Source organism: Calonectris borealis, chromosome 17 (genome assembly GCF_964195595.1).
Source record: "Calonectris borealis chromosome 17, bCalBor7.hap1.2, whole genome shotgun sequence".
Taxonomy (NCBI): domain Eukaryota; kingdom Metazoa; phylum Chordata; class Aves; order Procellariiformes; family Procellariidae; genus Calonectris; species Calonectris borealis.
The window spans coordinates 8,771,567-8,787,130 of record NC_134328.1 but is presented as its reverse complement, the minus strand read 5'-3'; the positions used below and the strand labels follow the sequence as shown (position 1 = coordinate 8,787,130).

Genomic DNA, 15,564 nt, shown 5'->3' with positions numbered 1-15,564 from the left:
CCTGCTGGATTCACTTTCCTCTGCAGCAACTTTGCTCCCAGGGTGAGTGACCCCCAGTCCCGTTCCTGGGTGCCACTTTGCAGCCCGGGACATCACTCCAGCACTCTGACCCCTTGGCTGGGTCTCACCCAGCTTGCACCATTGCAGGGCTCTCATCACCAAACTGCAGCTCCCTTCCTTGCGGCCTGATGTGTGTAGGGATGGTCAGAGCAACAAGCAACGCTGAAGATACTTGTATGGACAAGTGGTGTAATTCAGTGCTCCAGCCAGAGCTAGCCTGATGGTGTGTGCATTTATCCCAAAAACATAGGCTCGTATCTTAGTGCATGCATCCAAAATGTGCCTCTGGGAGCTCTGTCCATTTTTCATCTGTTTGTGGTTAAGGGGAAAGAAAGAGTCACTTTCTCAAGAAATTCTGAAGAAAAACTTAGAAGCTGATGAATATGTAGCAAAACCTCCTTCCTCCTTTCCTTTCCACATCCACAGTGTCATACTGTGGGTCTAGTAACTTGGTGGTTTTCTAATAAATTTAACCTTAGCATCAATTGAAATACTTTGGCACACAAGGAAGGGAGAGGTGGGCTCCTGAGGACATTCATCATAGAAAGCATATTGAGATTGGATTTTCGTTAGCTGTGAAATTAAATACTCTGAAGCAGCTTTTTCACCCTGACAATTATGAATATGCATCAGAGTGATGTTCTCACCCTGCTCTGTCTGCTCCTGCATGTTCTGGTGAGGAGGAAAGCCCATTTCTTCACAAACCTTTTAGAGGGTCGCCTGAAAAAAGGAGAAGTTGGGCTTCAACCCTTTCTGCTTCCTTGTGAAGGAGAAATCTTACCTGATAACTTTTCTGCAGCATCCTGTCAGTACCGCCTGCTCTCTTCAGTTAAAGCCTTAGATCCCCTAGTTGTCTGTCTTGCAGCTGGCAAACTTGAGTCTTCCACTAAAGCCAGATTTGCCATTGCTGCTTTTTCTTACGATAAAATGACTCACAAGGTTTTAAACAAAACCTGAACACAAGCCCCGTTTATTTTGCTATTCTTTATGAGTCACTGCATAGTATGGTGAGGATTTGAGGCTAGGGACAAGATTTGCACAGAGCAGGTGAAGAAAGGTTGGGAAATGTTTCCCTTTTTCCTGCTAGGGATTTCTAGCACTTGTGTCCAACAAGTCAGGATTGTCAGTGAAAATCTCAAGGGAGACCTTAATTCTCCACTGGACAGTCAATAAAGGGAGAGATTCGGCTTGAATCCTGGGTGCGAAAGCACTTGGAGTGCTTTCAAAGGGCTCACATTGCAGGGTCAGTACCAGGTATCCAGGAACATCCCTTTATTGAAATAATTGATCTTGTAAAGGGAGAAAACAATCATCTCCCACCACCAGAGCCACTATGCCCACCTCCTAAATGATTTTGTAGTCTCTCTGCAGTCAAGCAGTGTGTACTCGATGCCCGGAGCCTGGCTTGCACTGAGGTGTAACCTCGCAGGAGAGCAGCAGTTGGGCTGGTTTCTGCAGGCTGCCCTTGCAGAGGGAGCACGCCCAAGTCACAGCGCCTGGGGCTACCCAGCTCCCAGAACAGGCAACAACAGTTTTGCTATTGCTTTAATATCTGCTGAAAGATGGGCCCAGCACCGGGGCAAGGAGGGACAGCTTAAAGCTGCCTGGTGTCACCTCTGTGCTGGTGCCTCTGCCGGGGATTCATGGGCTCCGCTCAGGATTCCTGTCGATTAGGTTCCCCAAGCTCCCAGGAGCAAAAGGGAAAGGCAATCCTGGCTGGACACCGGCATGTCCCAGTGCCTCGGCGAGCAGGCAGGGAGGAGCTTGCCGGAGCTGCAGATGCCATCAGTCATGCTGAGGACACAGAGAGGGGACGGTCACCTTCAACATAAACCTGTAAGTAAAAGCCTGCGAGCAGGTGATGAGCTGGGCAAACCGAGTTACTCTGGGGTGCTTTTAGTGTGGTGCAAGTGCAGAAAGATCAGGCGGTGAATTGCTTCCCTGGGTATCCAATGCAGGCTGAGGACTGGCGTGCAGCTTCCCAAGTTAATATTAGCTGGGGTAATTTCCTGCCTAAACCTTTTTCCCTCTAAGCAGAGCTCAGGGTGGATCTTGACCCATTGCTGCTCAGACTCCAACCTTGCGTGCCCTGATAATTATGTTGTGCAGGCATTAACAGGGATGGCCAGGGAGTTTGCACTCTGCCCAGAGCAGCTAGAAAGCCCAAAGGAGCAGATGGAGGTTACAGCGACTTCTCATAACCTTCTCGTGAGCAGCTTCTGCTGCTGTGGGGCCACGCTGACAGGGCTTGGTTCTCTGCACTGTGACCAGGCAAGATGAACAGGGAGAGGGCAGGAGGGGCGTAAAGCAAACACCTTGTGAATTATGTTTGCTAAGAAAAGCAAATTGATGCAGCTGAACTATGCAAATGAGGACACTCAAATGTGTTAGAGTGGTCCAAGGCTACCCCAGCGCCAAAGCAGAACTGAGAGAGCAACGTCCACCAGCCAGGAAAGCATAAGGAAAAGCAGATCAGGGGAGCGTGCACCTGCAAAGTGTGTGCTGGGCTGGCAAGGAGAAGTCTTCCAAATCAAATTGCTGCTCTGACACCAACACTATATTATTTAAAGTAGGAAGCCTCTAAGATGCAAATGTTAATATTTTCCTTACATATTTTAGCAGGCAATTATCAAAAGGTGATGAATTTTTAAGGCTGAACATCAAAACTGCATGTACATAAATGCAAGGCATGATGTATGAGAAGTTGCCGTACTGTATTTGTATGTAGTGGTAACAAGACAGGGGACATTTGGTATGTTCAAGCAGCAAACGGGCTGTGTGGCTGTCAGCCTGCCTGGGCAATCACACTGCTTGGGGCTTTTTCCCATAGGTGCTTGCATATCAAACCCCAAGGGCTAGCAGCCTCTTCCAAGCTGACAGATAATAGCTGGAGTTTATTTCATGGTAAAGCACATGCTGTTGTTAAATGAATGCTTTGTTTTGCACAACAAAAGATTGGAAAAATCCCAGGTGTGGTAGTCATTTCTCTGGAGAGAAAAATTGTGGCAGGAAGATCTTCTGTACTAGAAAACCCAAAGAGAAGTGGTTAGACCTCCTGGCTGTGCGTGTTTGCCTTCACGATGTCCATACTGTGCCGCAGACCAGACTTTCCAGACCCAGGCAGGAGGATGGGGCATTTCAAACCAGTACAGTATCTCCTTCTCATCACCAAAAGCCAATAAATGAGTTGGGGACGGAGGCAAGTGTGCTGCACAGCTTCCTGAGAGCCTCTGTCAGTTTAGCAGGATGATATAAATGGAGCTTGATTTAAAATCACATTTGCATCAAGCTGTCAAACCAGTGACCTGGGCAAAACATGTCTCAAGGATGTGGGAGGGCTTTGGCCATGTCTACTAGAGCCAGCGAGCCAAAACCTGGCTTGCTGTTGCTCCTTCTGTCTTCAGTGCATGACACCTCTTTCTGTGCAGCACACACTTGCCGGGACTGTTTTGCACAGACCAGTTCTCTTGCTTTCCATTGTCTTTATTCATAAGGGGAGCAGGAACCACCCAGAGAGGCCAGAAGTTCAACAGAGTGAATTGAGAACCATGGATGACCATTGCAGTTCCCATTGACTAAATTAACCAGCATCCTGCCTGGCCTGCAGAGGCAACTCCATCACACTCATGGTACGTAGGCACCGATCATAAACGTATTTGATTGCTTAACATCAGTTGCATGAGATAGTCCCACTTGCTACTTTTCAGTGAGCCTATGTGAGCTGTAAACATCCCATAGGTTGTGTGCCCACCTAACCCAAGAAAGCCATGAAGTAGGCTAGAGGAACCATGGTCCATCGGTATTTGGCTGTATGGGCCAGTAACGCAGAGAATGAAAAACTATTGGCAGGATCTCTTGGCAGTTTAACACCAATTAGTGTCTTAAAATAAATTTACACTCAAAGCTAATTTACTCATTACTTCAAGTGATTAGCTCCATCTGTCATGCAGCCTTGGATGTGAGGTGGGCATTCTCACCTGGGTACCGATAACAAGGGTAGTTGCTCTGTTTGTGAAGTCCATGTCAGCAAAACTCATGGAAAGAAAGGCTCCGTCTCCCACGGCTCTCGGCCCATTCGATAGCTCCCCAGCCACCTCATGGCAGTTAGAGGTCAGGTAGGGATCTGTGCTGGGGATATTATTTTTATTCACCTCCTCCCCGTAAGGCCAAATCTGTTCCCTCTTCCAGCTCGCAGCATGGCCCTATGAAGACTAGGCTATGGGGCAGGAATAAGCAGCCCGTTGCCACTTGCGAGGGTTAAATCATGCCCAGGCTGGCCCCAGCCGCCGTCCCCCCCAGCCCCTGCTCCCCGGCAGGGCACTGTTTTCCGTTCTCCCGCAGCGTGCAGGTAGGGACCTTGGGGAAGGAGGCAGGAATACTGCATGCATTAAACATCCCAGCAAGCAAGCTAACAGCTATCGAAACATATAATTAAACCATTATTTTCTCTCACCCCTTCTCTTTTTTTTTCTTCACCTGAACGAAATATTTTTCCATTTATTTGTTATCAGTGAAGGGAGTGAATATACTGAAACGCGTCTGCTGTTCTGCTCTACTACCCCCTATTAACTTCCTAAGCACTTGGGAACCTTTGGCTCAGCTGCACAAAATAACAGGGAAACTAATTAGGCCAATAAAACTCAATGATTGAGTCAGGCACCCTGAGAAAGGGAATGACTTTTTACTACAATATTTTTTTTTGTTAATACATGTGTTCACCCTCACGTTCCTTACCGCCTGCGCTGCTGGCAGCACGGATCAGATTTAGTTACAGCTGAAGAAGGAAGGTCCCAGCCAAGCGCAGTGATGATTGGGGTGACAATTCCTTTCCGTCCGCAGCCGTGGGGTCTCCTGGGCCGGGGTTTGATGAACAGCTTGTTGCAAGTCCCCTTGTCTGCACAGGCCCTTCTCGGCACACGCAGTGCACGTCTCACAGTCGAGGCAATTAATATGCCGCCGGGATGGCACATGAACAGGTCTTGGCTGCATCGCAAGGGCAGTTTGGGCCAAGTCTCTCTGCTGACGGGGACAGGCAGAGGCACGAGAAGGACGGGACGAGCCTGGAGGAGGTGGGGGACTTTGCAGAACACGAAGCCTCCAGCTCCGAGCAGCCGGTCCCCATGTCCAAACACGCAGCGCCTGCTGCAGTCAGCACATGGCCGAGACTTGCAAAGAAAATTTAGACTCAAAAGCTAATACTAATCAGTAAAATCTGTAACTGAAGAAATGGTAATCAAGTGAGATTACCAGCCTGATCCCGTTATCGGCCCCCTGCCCAGCTGGTTGGGTCAGTGCTGCACACAGCGTTAATGAAGCCACCTCCCGCAGTGGCGGGGCCGGGGGGGTGGCAGGCTGCCGGCTTGGTGGTAGCACCGTGCCAGGAGCGTGTCGTGGAGGTGTCCTCCCCGGGAACCGAGGAAGCCGAGCACTCCTTCATTAGCCAAAACTCACTCTCACTTGTATTTGTATCTTGCTTTGCAGATGGGAAATGTATCCAATGCCTCGGTGTTCATCTCCACCTTATCGGAGAGGGAAGACCTGATTTTTGGCACGCTCTACTTAGTCTTTGGTACGGAAAGACAGGCTGTTATACCTGTGTCTCTGCTGCGGGCAGCCCAGGTGCCCTCCTGCCTGCCAGAGACATTCAGGCCTTTTGCGGTCACTGATGCTTCCAGAAGTGTTCAGTCATTAGCAGAATAATCAAACTGGCCCTTCCCACGTTACTCAAATAGATGATCTGGCCAAAGCCTGGTGACTGCATTCCCCTTTCAGGGGAACTGCAAGTACCAGTTATGTTTTTAAATATTTGAAGAACAACCTTTGAGGAACAGGCTGTAACTCCTGCTGCAGCCACCCGATGTGAGATGGATAGGAACTCTCTGTTAGCATTGCCAGCTTCATGACTGTTGAAGGTGATTTGGACCTCCAGCTGGCCCTTGCTTTCTGCAGAAGATGCTGGACAATGTCCTGTGATTTGGAGTTAGTGGCACTGAAAAGCCAGCAGGCAAAACTTGAGGGGCTGGGACATGCTCTGAGGTGGCCTAGACCTGGTTGGTGTGGGCCAGAAATGAATGATGGGCAAAGAAAAGCCTTCCAATTTTCTAAGCCCTGGGCACGTTGTCTCCCAAATGCTAGAAGTTTTTCATGCCTGTGAGCATGGGGAACCCAAGGGATGCTCACGCCACCGGGACTGCCAGCAGTCCTATAGGCACCTACGCTCCTAGGAGTTAGTAAAGCTAATCAAACGTGCTTAGTACAGCTGTAAGTCTAGCTCTGTGGGAAAAGCACCTCGTGAGGCTGGGAACAAGGACAAACATCTCGGTACTCTACCCTCCAGCAACTCCCAGACCTCCAAAGCCCTGGATTTGGCCAGATCTTGTGTGGGAATCCCGAGAGGAACTTTAGTGTTGGCTGTTCAGCGGCTTTGGAAGCTGGTTCTTACCATGATATTTAATTTACAGCCTAATCCATTAGGGAGGAACTCTCGTCCTACCCAACCTGCCCCAAGAGCAGCAAAGATTCCCCTTCTGAGGACACTGAAACCTCTTTTCAATGAAAGCACAATTACATAATTAAAAAAAGAGAGAAAGCCCTTGCTATAAAATTTTAATCACCACTGTTGTTTTAAATACACTAATAGCAAACAAAGAGCCTTCTTTTGTTTAGTCTGGATTTTCCTTGATCTCCATAATGCCTTTCTTCTTGTTTATTTTGTTACCATGATATTGGACAACACAGACTCACAGGAGTGACATTGCCAGGAAGAAATTAAAAAGGCAAAGGGGCCCAGCTCCTTGGCCTCACATCAGAAGAGCAATCGCACAAAGCTCCCGTTATTTATCTAGCTGGAAGGAAATGCCCCCCTCGCTCCTTCCAGCTGGAAGAAGTGACTCTGGCCAGATCCTGCACCCGGAGCCCATTGCAGTCTCATCCCATCACTGCCCTCCTACCAAACGCCTCTGTAGGATCTCAGGAAGGGGAAGGGATCAAATTCAATGTAAAGCAGCTCCAGATGTGCTCACAGAGCTCTGCAGGTCCCATGGGCTCCCCTGCTCAGCCCGCTCTGGAGATGGAAGCCTGGAGCCCTTTCCACCCTCTGTAGACATCTCTGGTGTTTGCTTCCAAACATCTCAAGATGATCTTGGCTCTTTTCCCGGCTCTGTTACATACAGCACTGTTCCTCTGCGTTCTCCACAGGCATTGTGTCCCTCTCTGGGAACTCACTGCTCCTGCTGGTGGCCTATCAGAAGAGGTCCATGCTGAAGCCTGCTGAGTTCTTCATCGTCAACCTGGCCATCAGTGACCTGAGCATGACAGTGACGCTCTTCCCCTTGGCCACCTCCTCCTTCTTTGCCCACAGGTACCTTGTGGAAGCAGCTCTGCACTGGTCAATGGCCTCGGGTGCAGTTTGCAGACCTTGCCTTGAAACAGGGAGATCCCTGACAGGGGTCTGCAGGGACCCAAGGAGTCAGTCTGGTGGCACTGGGGCACTGTGTAACCTCACAGACATCCATCCCACAGCAGGGTGGCTTGCTGTTCCCTGTCCCTCCGGTTTATGACACAGACTTGCTGTAAAAGGGGTTTGGTGGTGGGTTTCCGAGCTGGCACCCACATGGCATGGGCATTGCAGTGGTGTGTGCTGGCGTGGATCAGGGCAGCTCCTGCACCCGTGGCTCCATCTGTGCCTGTCACTGGGATCCTCAGGGAACAAATTAAGGGCAAGACCATGCCCATATTTTCTCGCGCAATCAGGTGCTGGTATCCGTGCAGTCCGTTGCAGCTACCCCACGCATGGTCAGCTTTGCTTCTGGTGTGGGACCAGCAGCTGAGGCCCCACCACCAGGAGAGCAGCTGGGAAATACCCAGCCTTCCTCCAGAGCAGGGACCACAGAGACAATTCCCGTCCAGCCGCGTGGCGGGGGCTGTCATCCAGCCTCCCCGGGCGGAGGGGAAGGGCTGGGTTTACCCGCAGGCTTTCCCTTGCAGGTGGCTGTTCAACCAGGCGGTCTGCACCCTCTATGCCTTCTGCGGGGTCTTGTTCGGGCTGTGCAGCCTCAGCAGCCTGACGGTGCTCAGCACAGTTTGCTGCCTGAAGGTCTGTTACCCAGCATACGGTAGGTGCTGGCACGCGTTATCTGATCTGTACTTACACCCCTCTCTGTTAACATAACCCTTTTTCTTCCTTCTCTTACGGGCCAGATCCACCTCTTCTGGGAAAGCTTTGCCCCAGGGCAACCTATTCCCAGCAAGTACATGGGTGCAGCAGACTCTGAAGGCTTTTATCACTTTGTATTCACCCCCCTCTACCTGCGTGGGGCTACGGAGCCCGGGCACCCTGTGCCCGTGACCTGTGCGTGCACGTCAGCCGTCCCTGCCTCCAGACCCTGCTTCACTGCAGGGCTCGGGAGCATCACCCAGAAAAGTATCAAGGGGGTTGTCCTCCCCCTGTAGAAAAGTCCCAGCTGCTGCATCACAGCAGGTCACAGGATTTCGAACGTCCAAACACAGACGTGAGCTTAGGCCAGAGCAGACTCTGCATCTGGGAAGCCACAGGCTCTGGCAGCGCAAGGAAGAGCCGCTTTCCCTTGTCCCTGCTGGGAGAGCCGTAGGCCAAATGTATTTAATTCACTGAAATAATTAATACAGGAAGGCTGGGTTTGCAGTGTTGTAGCTCTAGCAGTGTTGTAGCCCTATTTTCACCTGGATTCCCTCCGTGGAACTAATGTGAATGTTTGCAGCTCTAAGCTTGGGCACCAGCTCTTTGGAGAGGGCATGCACTGCAGAGAGCACCTGAGGCAGCGAGGGGACCCAGGGATGTCCCCGACATATTTACAGCTGCTCCTGTTTGGAGTTGCTTCTTAATTTCCTCAGCTCGGCTGCTAATCCTCCATCTAGCATGTATCTTCAGAACAGACTTCGGATTAAAGACCAAAAATAGAAATAAAATGGGAAATCAAAGATATTAGTTTGATTTGCAGACCAGCACCCCGGGGTGCATCCTCACCCCCTCTCCCGTGGCTCGCTGCTCGTCTGCCCCGAGCCTGGGGCTGTTGCCAACCGCCAACATGTTTTGTCCCCAGCAGTTGACAGTGCCTCAAGGATGATGCTGGAGCCGAGTCACCTTGGTTATGTGCCAGCACAACAGCTCAGGAGATCACTAAAAAGGTGGAAGGAAAGATAAAGATAAAAGCTGGCTGTTAAAAGGCAGCCCAGGTACGCGTGGCTTTTCCCTGCGCAGGTTCGGCTCTCTAGATGAGCCGGCGCTTGGCAGCCTGGCACGTTGAGCTTATCTCCCCGTGACCCCCCGGCCCTTTTTCTGTGAGGAAATGGCTAATCTCAATGTGCTTTTAATTGCTTAGTTTCAAAGAAAAATGTTACTCCTATGTATGGCTGAAGATTTAGCCCTTTATGCTGAGCTCTTAGAAGATCAGGGAGTTTTAGATTTGATGGGGGATGGGACAAAAAGGAAAAAACCCACCTCCCCCAGTGCTTCAGTCTGCCAGCGAGGAAAAGGTCCTTCAAATGACGGTGTCTGGGATGGCTTTGAGCACTCCTGGAGCCAGCTCTCCCTGCCCCGTGCTCAGGCTGCTGCAGCCAGGCAGCCTCCCTCCCTCCCGGCTGCCCGTGGGGCCGTGGGTGCAGCCGTATCCCCGTGGGGCCGTGGGTGCAGCCGTATCCCCGTGGGGCCGTGGGTGCAGCATCCCCCCAGTGCCACCAGCAGCCACACGACCTCCCAGCAATTCCTCCCGAAGCCAAGAGAGGCTGCATCGCTGATCCTGCCACTTGCTGCCCAGACTGGGGCAAACCCTTACGTTTTTCTTGGCTCCTTGCTGTGGCCGCCTGCCCCAGGGGACAGGACGATGCCCGTGTGTCCCAGGGCCCGGGGGTGAGCGGTGGTGCGGCTCTGCCCGCCCCATGGCTGCCGTGCTGCCATGCTGTGCACAGCAGCTCCTGCCCTGCCCGGGCAGCCCCGACCGTGTCCCAGGGCGGCTGGCCTCGTCCCCAGTGCTGGAGGTGCAGGCAGCTTGGGGTCACAGCCCCTTGCTCCGCTCCCCTTCGCCCATGGGAAACCATCCTCACCCCAACCCCTCTGCTGCAGGCAACAAGTTCTCATCCTGCCATGCCGGAGTGCTGCTGCTGTGCGTCTGGGCATATGCCCTGATGTTTGCCACGGCCCCCTTGGCCGAGTGGGGCAGCTACGGCCCCGAGCCCTACGGGACAGCCTGCTGCATCACGTGGAATGCCTCGAGCAGGGAGGCCACGCTCTACATCCTCGCCCTCTTCATCTTCTGCTACCTTCTCCCCTGCCTCCTCATCCTCGTCTCCTACTCGCTGATCCTCTGGACGGTGCGGGTGTCCCGGAGAGCCGTCAGGCAGCACACATCCCCCCAGCGCAGAGCCCGCAGCGTGCACAGCCTGGTCGTGAAGGTAGGGGAGGGCTCGGGGCGGTGCGGGGTCTCGGGGTGCCCCCTGCCCCAGCCCACCACCCCGTGGGCAGGCGAACGCGGCAGGACCCCTTCTGTCAGGGTGTCTGCCGCTCCCGATGAATTCTGCAGCTGTTTGTATCAATGTGGGTAATAACACATTTCTCCTCGTTTAAAGCCATCAGGTGGAGGAGTTTTCATTTTAAATTACATTGGAAAAGATCATAAAAGGAGCTTGCATGAGTCATTGTTCCCCAGACTACAAGCTAATACTATAATTTACCAAGGCTATGTCAAAAAAAAAATTGGATACCCTTTAAAAAAAAAAAGAAACCCAAAAGAAAACAGCTTGCAAGCCTGGCCTCAAAGGAAACGTTCGTGTCTGCTTAGAGGAGGGGGGTCTGAGCATGGCCCCTTTCCAGAGCCTCTCGGTCGGTCTGCACACCGGCACACACATTGCTGGAGGGGTTTTCAGTGCTGGGGAAAGGCCGTCGGAGTCCGATGCTGGCCTGGTCCCAGCCGGGTCACTGGGTGCTTCGTACCCGTCTGCCGCGGCGGGGTGAGGCAAGTCCCGAGTTTCCCAGGTGGGACGGGTGTGAGTCGCCTGAAGCGAGTGCAGGTTTCTGCGCCCACGCTGGGATGTGCTGAGTTGCTGCCCTGATGTCTGACACCCCGATGCTCCAGTGCGACGGGTCCAGAGGGCTGAGCACCTTTCCCTGGGGATGTGACCGACTGCTTGGGGTCCTGTTGCACATGGCTGAGTTTTGGGGAGGATCAGCATCCCGCGTGTGCCGCAGGAGGTTGACGGCACCATCGTCTCCATCTCCTTCTCTTCCAGCTGAGCATTGCCGTGTGCCTGGGGTTTCTGGCTGCCTGGACCCCTTACGCCATCGTTGCCCTGTGGGCAGTCCTCGGCGACGCCAGCCAGGTGCCGGTGCTGGCCTTTGTGCTGTCGGCCGTCTTTGCCAAGTCCTCAACGCTCTACAACCCCCTGGTGTACCTGCTCTTCAAGCCCAACTTCCAGAAGTTCCTCTCCAAAGACATGGTGCTCCTCCAGGCCATTCGCACCCTCCTCTGCTGCGGCTGCCCGAGCGCCGCGCTCCAGCCCTTCCCGTCCCCGGGCTTCGGTGACCACCCCGGGGCATGCAGGAACTGCAACGACACTTTTGAGTGTTTCAGTAACTACCCCAAGTGCTACAAACTCCCCCAGGCACCCGGCAGCTCGCCCCGGCGCGCTCCCCTGGCTATCCTGGCCGACGGGGCTGCTTGCCAGCCGGGGCTGAAGAGGACGGTGCAGGTGATGGTGCTTGTCACACGGAAAAGGTCAGGTCTGGGCGCTGCGAATGTGGCGGGGGAAGCCCTGCCGTCGGGTATCATGAAGGACCTTCTCTGAGCCCAGCCGTGCCTGGCTGTGTCCTACCAGCGCACTGGAAAACAGACCCAAGTGCAAGATTTCTCTCACCTACATATCTGATGGGTCCCCAGCACGTTCTGCAGATGAAGTGACATGAAAATTGAAGACCAACCTTGCCTCCCTCTCTGGTTTGGCTCTTGCAACTCTGAGCCTTTTTTGCTCTTGCAAAAAAAAAATAATAGACCCCAGTGCCTGAAATCTGCCCAGGGTGCAAGTCCAATTTCTCCTGCGGCTTGCTCTCTGGGCCCTTGGCCTTTTTTTTTTCCATCCTGGTGCTCTGATGACCAAGTAGGAACCTGGTTGTCTTAAGAAACCGTGCCTGGCAGGGAGGGCTGGGGGCCAGGAGGCCCCGAGAGGTGTCCTGGCTCCAGCGCCACCTCCTACAGCCCCCGCTGACCATGTCCTTTCCCGTCGGGGAGTGGGACCACGCCGCTCAGCTACCTCACTTGGGATTATGAAGCATCTTTCTATACCTCTCAAGAGACTACTCTCTGGGCAGGCTGGGTTACCCTACTGCCTTGATTTGAACGCAAACCCACCACCGACCTATAGATCGAAATGGGAGCTTGTCTTTAGAGTAAGGATTTGGGATTAAAATAGTCCCGGTGCGAGTAATAGCAGTCCCAGGTTGTGCTCTCCAGGCAGGGAATGACGAATCTGTGGCTGAGCACCATCCTGGAGGCAGGGCTGTGGCCATAGGTGTCTCCCGGCGGCTGGGACGATGGGGCAGCTCATGCCACCTGCATCCCGCGGGCTTCAGTCGGCATTCGGAGATCAGTCTGGGCAGTTCACCCACGGGAAGAGCCTGGGACAAAAAGGACCGAGAAGCTGTGAAAGGGCCCGATGCAAAGCCATCGATAGAAAAGTCCCCAGGTTATGGCAGACGCAGGGCAGGCTTGCAGATGTCTCTCTCCAGTAGCATGCTGGCAGCCCCGCGGTGAAGCTCACCTGGGGCTGAGCTCGGGGGGTCCGCTTCCCACCCCCAGCACCGAGCCGCTCGCGTGCCCAGCCTTGAGCGCAGCGGGAGATGGGTTTGCTTTGCAGGGGGTGAATAACACAGCCAGGGTGCTGAGAGAGGTTGGTTATGCCCCCCAAAATTAAAAGATGCATTCAAGGTGATGAGAAGAGTCAGTAGCAGAGGTGCTGCTCTCTGGCACCCAGCCAGCCAGTTATTCGTGGGAGCGCTTACGTTGTCCCTGGTTAATGAATAAAACCACGCCACAACCCATTGCCAGAGCTGCAGCATTAAATCATGGATGTGCTAAATGGGAATAGTGAACTGTTTTCTGCACTGAGTGCTGGGAAACAGCCGCTGCGGTCGCTGGCTGCGCTCTGCCTGCCAGCCCTGCCTGTAAGCCGACCCCGAGCTCTCCCTCTTCCCTCCATATACAGATATTGCTATTTTTAGCAGTCCCTCCCAGAACCGGGATGTATCACTGCCTTTTCTTAGCACAGATACAGCAGCCTCCTCTCTTCCGAGGACGCAGAGCACTTCACAAAAGACCCGCTAGCTGCAGGGGTGTGCAGAAATGCAGGGGGGCGGGTGTGCTCCCCGGGAGAGCAGAGGCAGATGCCCACCACCGGTCATTTAAGGTTTTAAAAACAGGAGTTGGGCTTTTTGGCCTCAATGTTATGGCCCAATTCCAGTGTAGGTGGCACCGGGGTCAGTGCGAGCTCTGCGGTGGGGAAGGCGGTTGCTGCATGCGTGCAGAGGCACCCAGCGAAGCAGCGAAGGGTGCTGGGCTGCGGGTCCTGCCCCTGCTTTCTGTGTGTGCCATCATTACCGGCTGCTGCTGCACAGCTCTGATTAGCGCACGACAGCATGGCAGTCGTGGCACTTGCTTTTGTCCTTTGGTCATTTCTACTTAGCCGCTTTAATTAGCTGTTTCCCCGTGCCAGGAATGGGTCACCGATACCTCTGGGGTGCATTTGCATCCTCCCGGGATGGTTTTGCCCATGTGAGATACCTGCAGTGCAGATGGTTGGGGCAGGGCAGGGTTTATGCACAAGAGCCAAGTAATAACTGAAAAGCCACGCGGGGAGCGAGCTCCTGCCTTCGCTTCCTATTCCTGCTATGCAAAAAACCCCCACCCACCCCAAAGATGCGCAATATTTGCAAAATGCTGCAAACAAACAAAGAAAAATCAGCCAGTGAAGAGACAGGACAAAGTTTCCAGCGTGGGTGCAGGTTTCTAGGAGGGCCAGTCACCGCCCGGCCCCGGGGCATGGTTTCTCGACCCCTTCCCACCCCACAGCTTGGGGCGCTGCTCCCCGTGCCCCGTCCTGGCACTCCGGCACACGAGGGAATCACAAGCACTCGGCGTCTCTGCTGACCAGTCATCGCGTTCCAGAAATTGTACATTTTTAAAGTAAATTCACTCATGCAAAACTGGCGTTCGACTTGGTTCAATTATGCGTTAGCAGCTGCACCCCGGGATAAATGGAAGTATCGCGGCGGTGCCTGCCGCTGCGCGTGGGCAGGCTTGTGCTGTGGGTGAGCGGTCGCAGAGACGGGGCGCGGGGACTCAGGGGAAGCAAGGCTCTCCTTCCCCGGGGTGAAGCAGCGATGGAGCAGCGCTCGGTGCTGGTGCTGCACCCCGAGCTGGGCTGCACCCCTTGGGCTGCCGCCTCGGCCAAGCCCCGGCTGTATCTGCTGCCCGTCGCTGCCCTGGGAGGAGAGGAGCCTCCAGAGAGGTGTCCAGGGGCTGATTTCCCACCAGAGGACACGAACACGAAGGGCTGCTGCCATCTCCTGGGGGCTCTCCTGCTTGACCAACCTGATCTCCTTCTATGACCAGGTGGCCCGTGGATGAGGGAAGGGCTGTGGATGGGGTCCACCTGGACTTCAGTAAGGCCTTTGACACTGTCTCCCACGGCATTCTCCTGGAGAAGCTGGCGGCTCACGGCTCAGACAGGTCCACTCTTCGCTGGGTAAAAAACTGGCTGGGCGGCCGAGCCCAGAGAGTTGTGGTCAACGGAGTTAAATCCAGTTGGCGGCCGGTCACGAGCGGTGTTCCCCAGGGCTCAGTACTGGGGCCGGTCCTGTTCAATATCTTTATCAATGATCTGGACGAGGGGATCGAGTGCTCCCTCAGTGAGTTTGCAGACGACACCAAGCTGGGCGGGAGTGTTGATCTGCTGGAGGGTGGGAAGGCTCTGCAGAGGGACCTGGACAGGCTGGATCGATGGGCCGAGGCCAACTGTATGAGGTTCCACAAGGCCAAGTGCCGGGTCCTGCACTTCGGCCACAACAACCCCAGGCAACGCTGCAGGCTTGGGGAAGAGAGGCTGGAAAGTGCCCAGAGGAAAAGGACCTGGGGGTGCTGGTTGACAGTGGCTGAACATGAGCCGGCAGAGTGCTCAGGTAGCCAAGAAGGCCAACGGCATCCTGGCCTGTATCAGAAATAGTGTGGCCAGCAGGAGTAGGGAGGTGATCGTGCCCCTGTACTCGGCACTGGTGAGGCCGCACCTCGAATCCTGGGTTCAGTTTTGGGCCCCTCACGACAAGAAGGACACGGAGGTGCTGGAGCGTGTCCAGAGGAGGGCAACGAAGCTGGTGAAGGGCCTGGAGCACAAGTCTGATGGGGAGCGGCTGAGGGAACTGGGGGTGTTTAGTCTGGAGAAGAGGAGGCTGAGGGGAGACCTCATCGCGCTCTACAACTCCCT

General features: G+C 54.0%; 2 protein-coding genes across 4 annotated transcripts in view; both read left to right on the top strand.

Annotated features, from left to right (window-relative positions):
- SPATA2 (spermatogenesis associated 2) overlaps nt 1-3,613 on the top strand; it is a 37,202-nt gene extending 33,589 nt beyond the window's left edge. Inside the window, exon 4 of one of the 2 annotated variants that reach the window (XR_012676270.1) lies at nt 3,555-3,613. The gene's annotated coding sequence lies outside the window, so the exon portion shown is untranslated. Of the gene's footprint in view, nt 1-1,734; nt 2,133-3,554 lie in introns of those variants that run through there. The other variant, XR_012676269.1, reaches the window with a different exon arrangement.
- Nucleotides 1-14,374, top strand: part of LOC142089699 (opsin-5-like) — a 44,390-nt gene extending 30,016 nt beyond the window's left edge. The window contains exons 1-6 of one of the 2 annotated variants that reach the window (XM_075166477.1): nt 3,599-3,689; nt 5,542-5,629; nt 7,258-7,420; nt 8,047-8,174; nt 10,160-10,488; nt 11,323-14,374. In XM_075166477.1, the coding sequence (XP_075022578.1) occupies nt 3,687-3,689; nt 5,542-5,629; nt 7,258-7,420; nt 8,047-8,174; nt 10,160-10,488; nt 11,323-11,877 (1,266 nt within the window). In that variant the 5' untranslated portion in view covers nt 3,599-3,686 and the 3' untranslated portion in view covers nt 11,878-14,374. Of the gene's footprint in view, nt 1-3,598; nt 3,690-5,541; nt 5,630-7,257; nt 7,421-8,046; nt 8,175-10,159; nt 10,489-11,322 lie in introns of those variants that run through there. The other variant, XM_075166476.1, reaches the window with a different exon arrangement.
- Nucleotides 14,375-15,564: the final 1,190 nt, after the last annotated feature.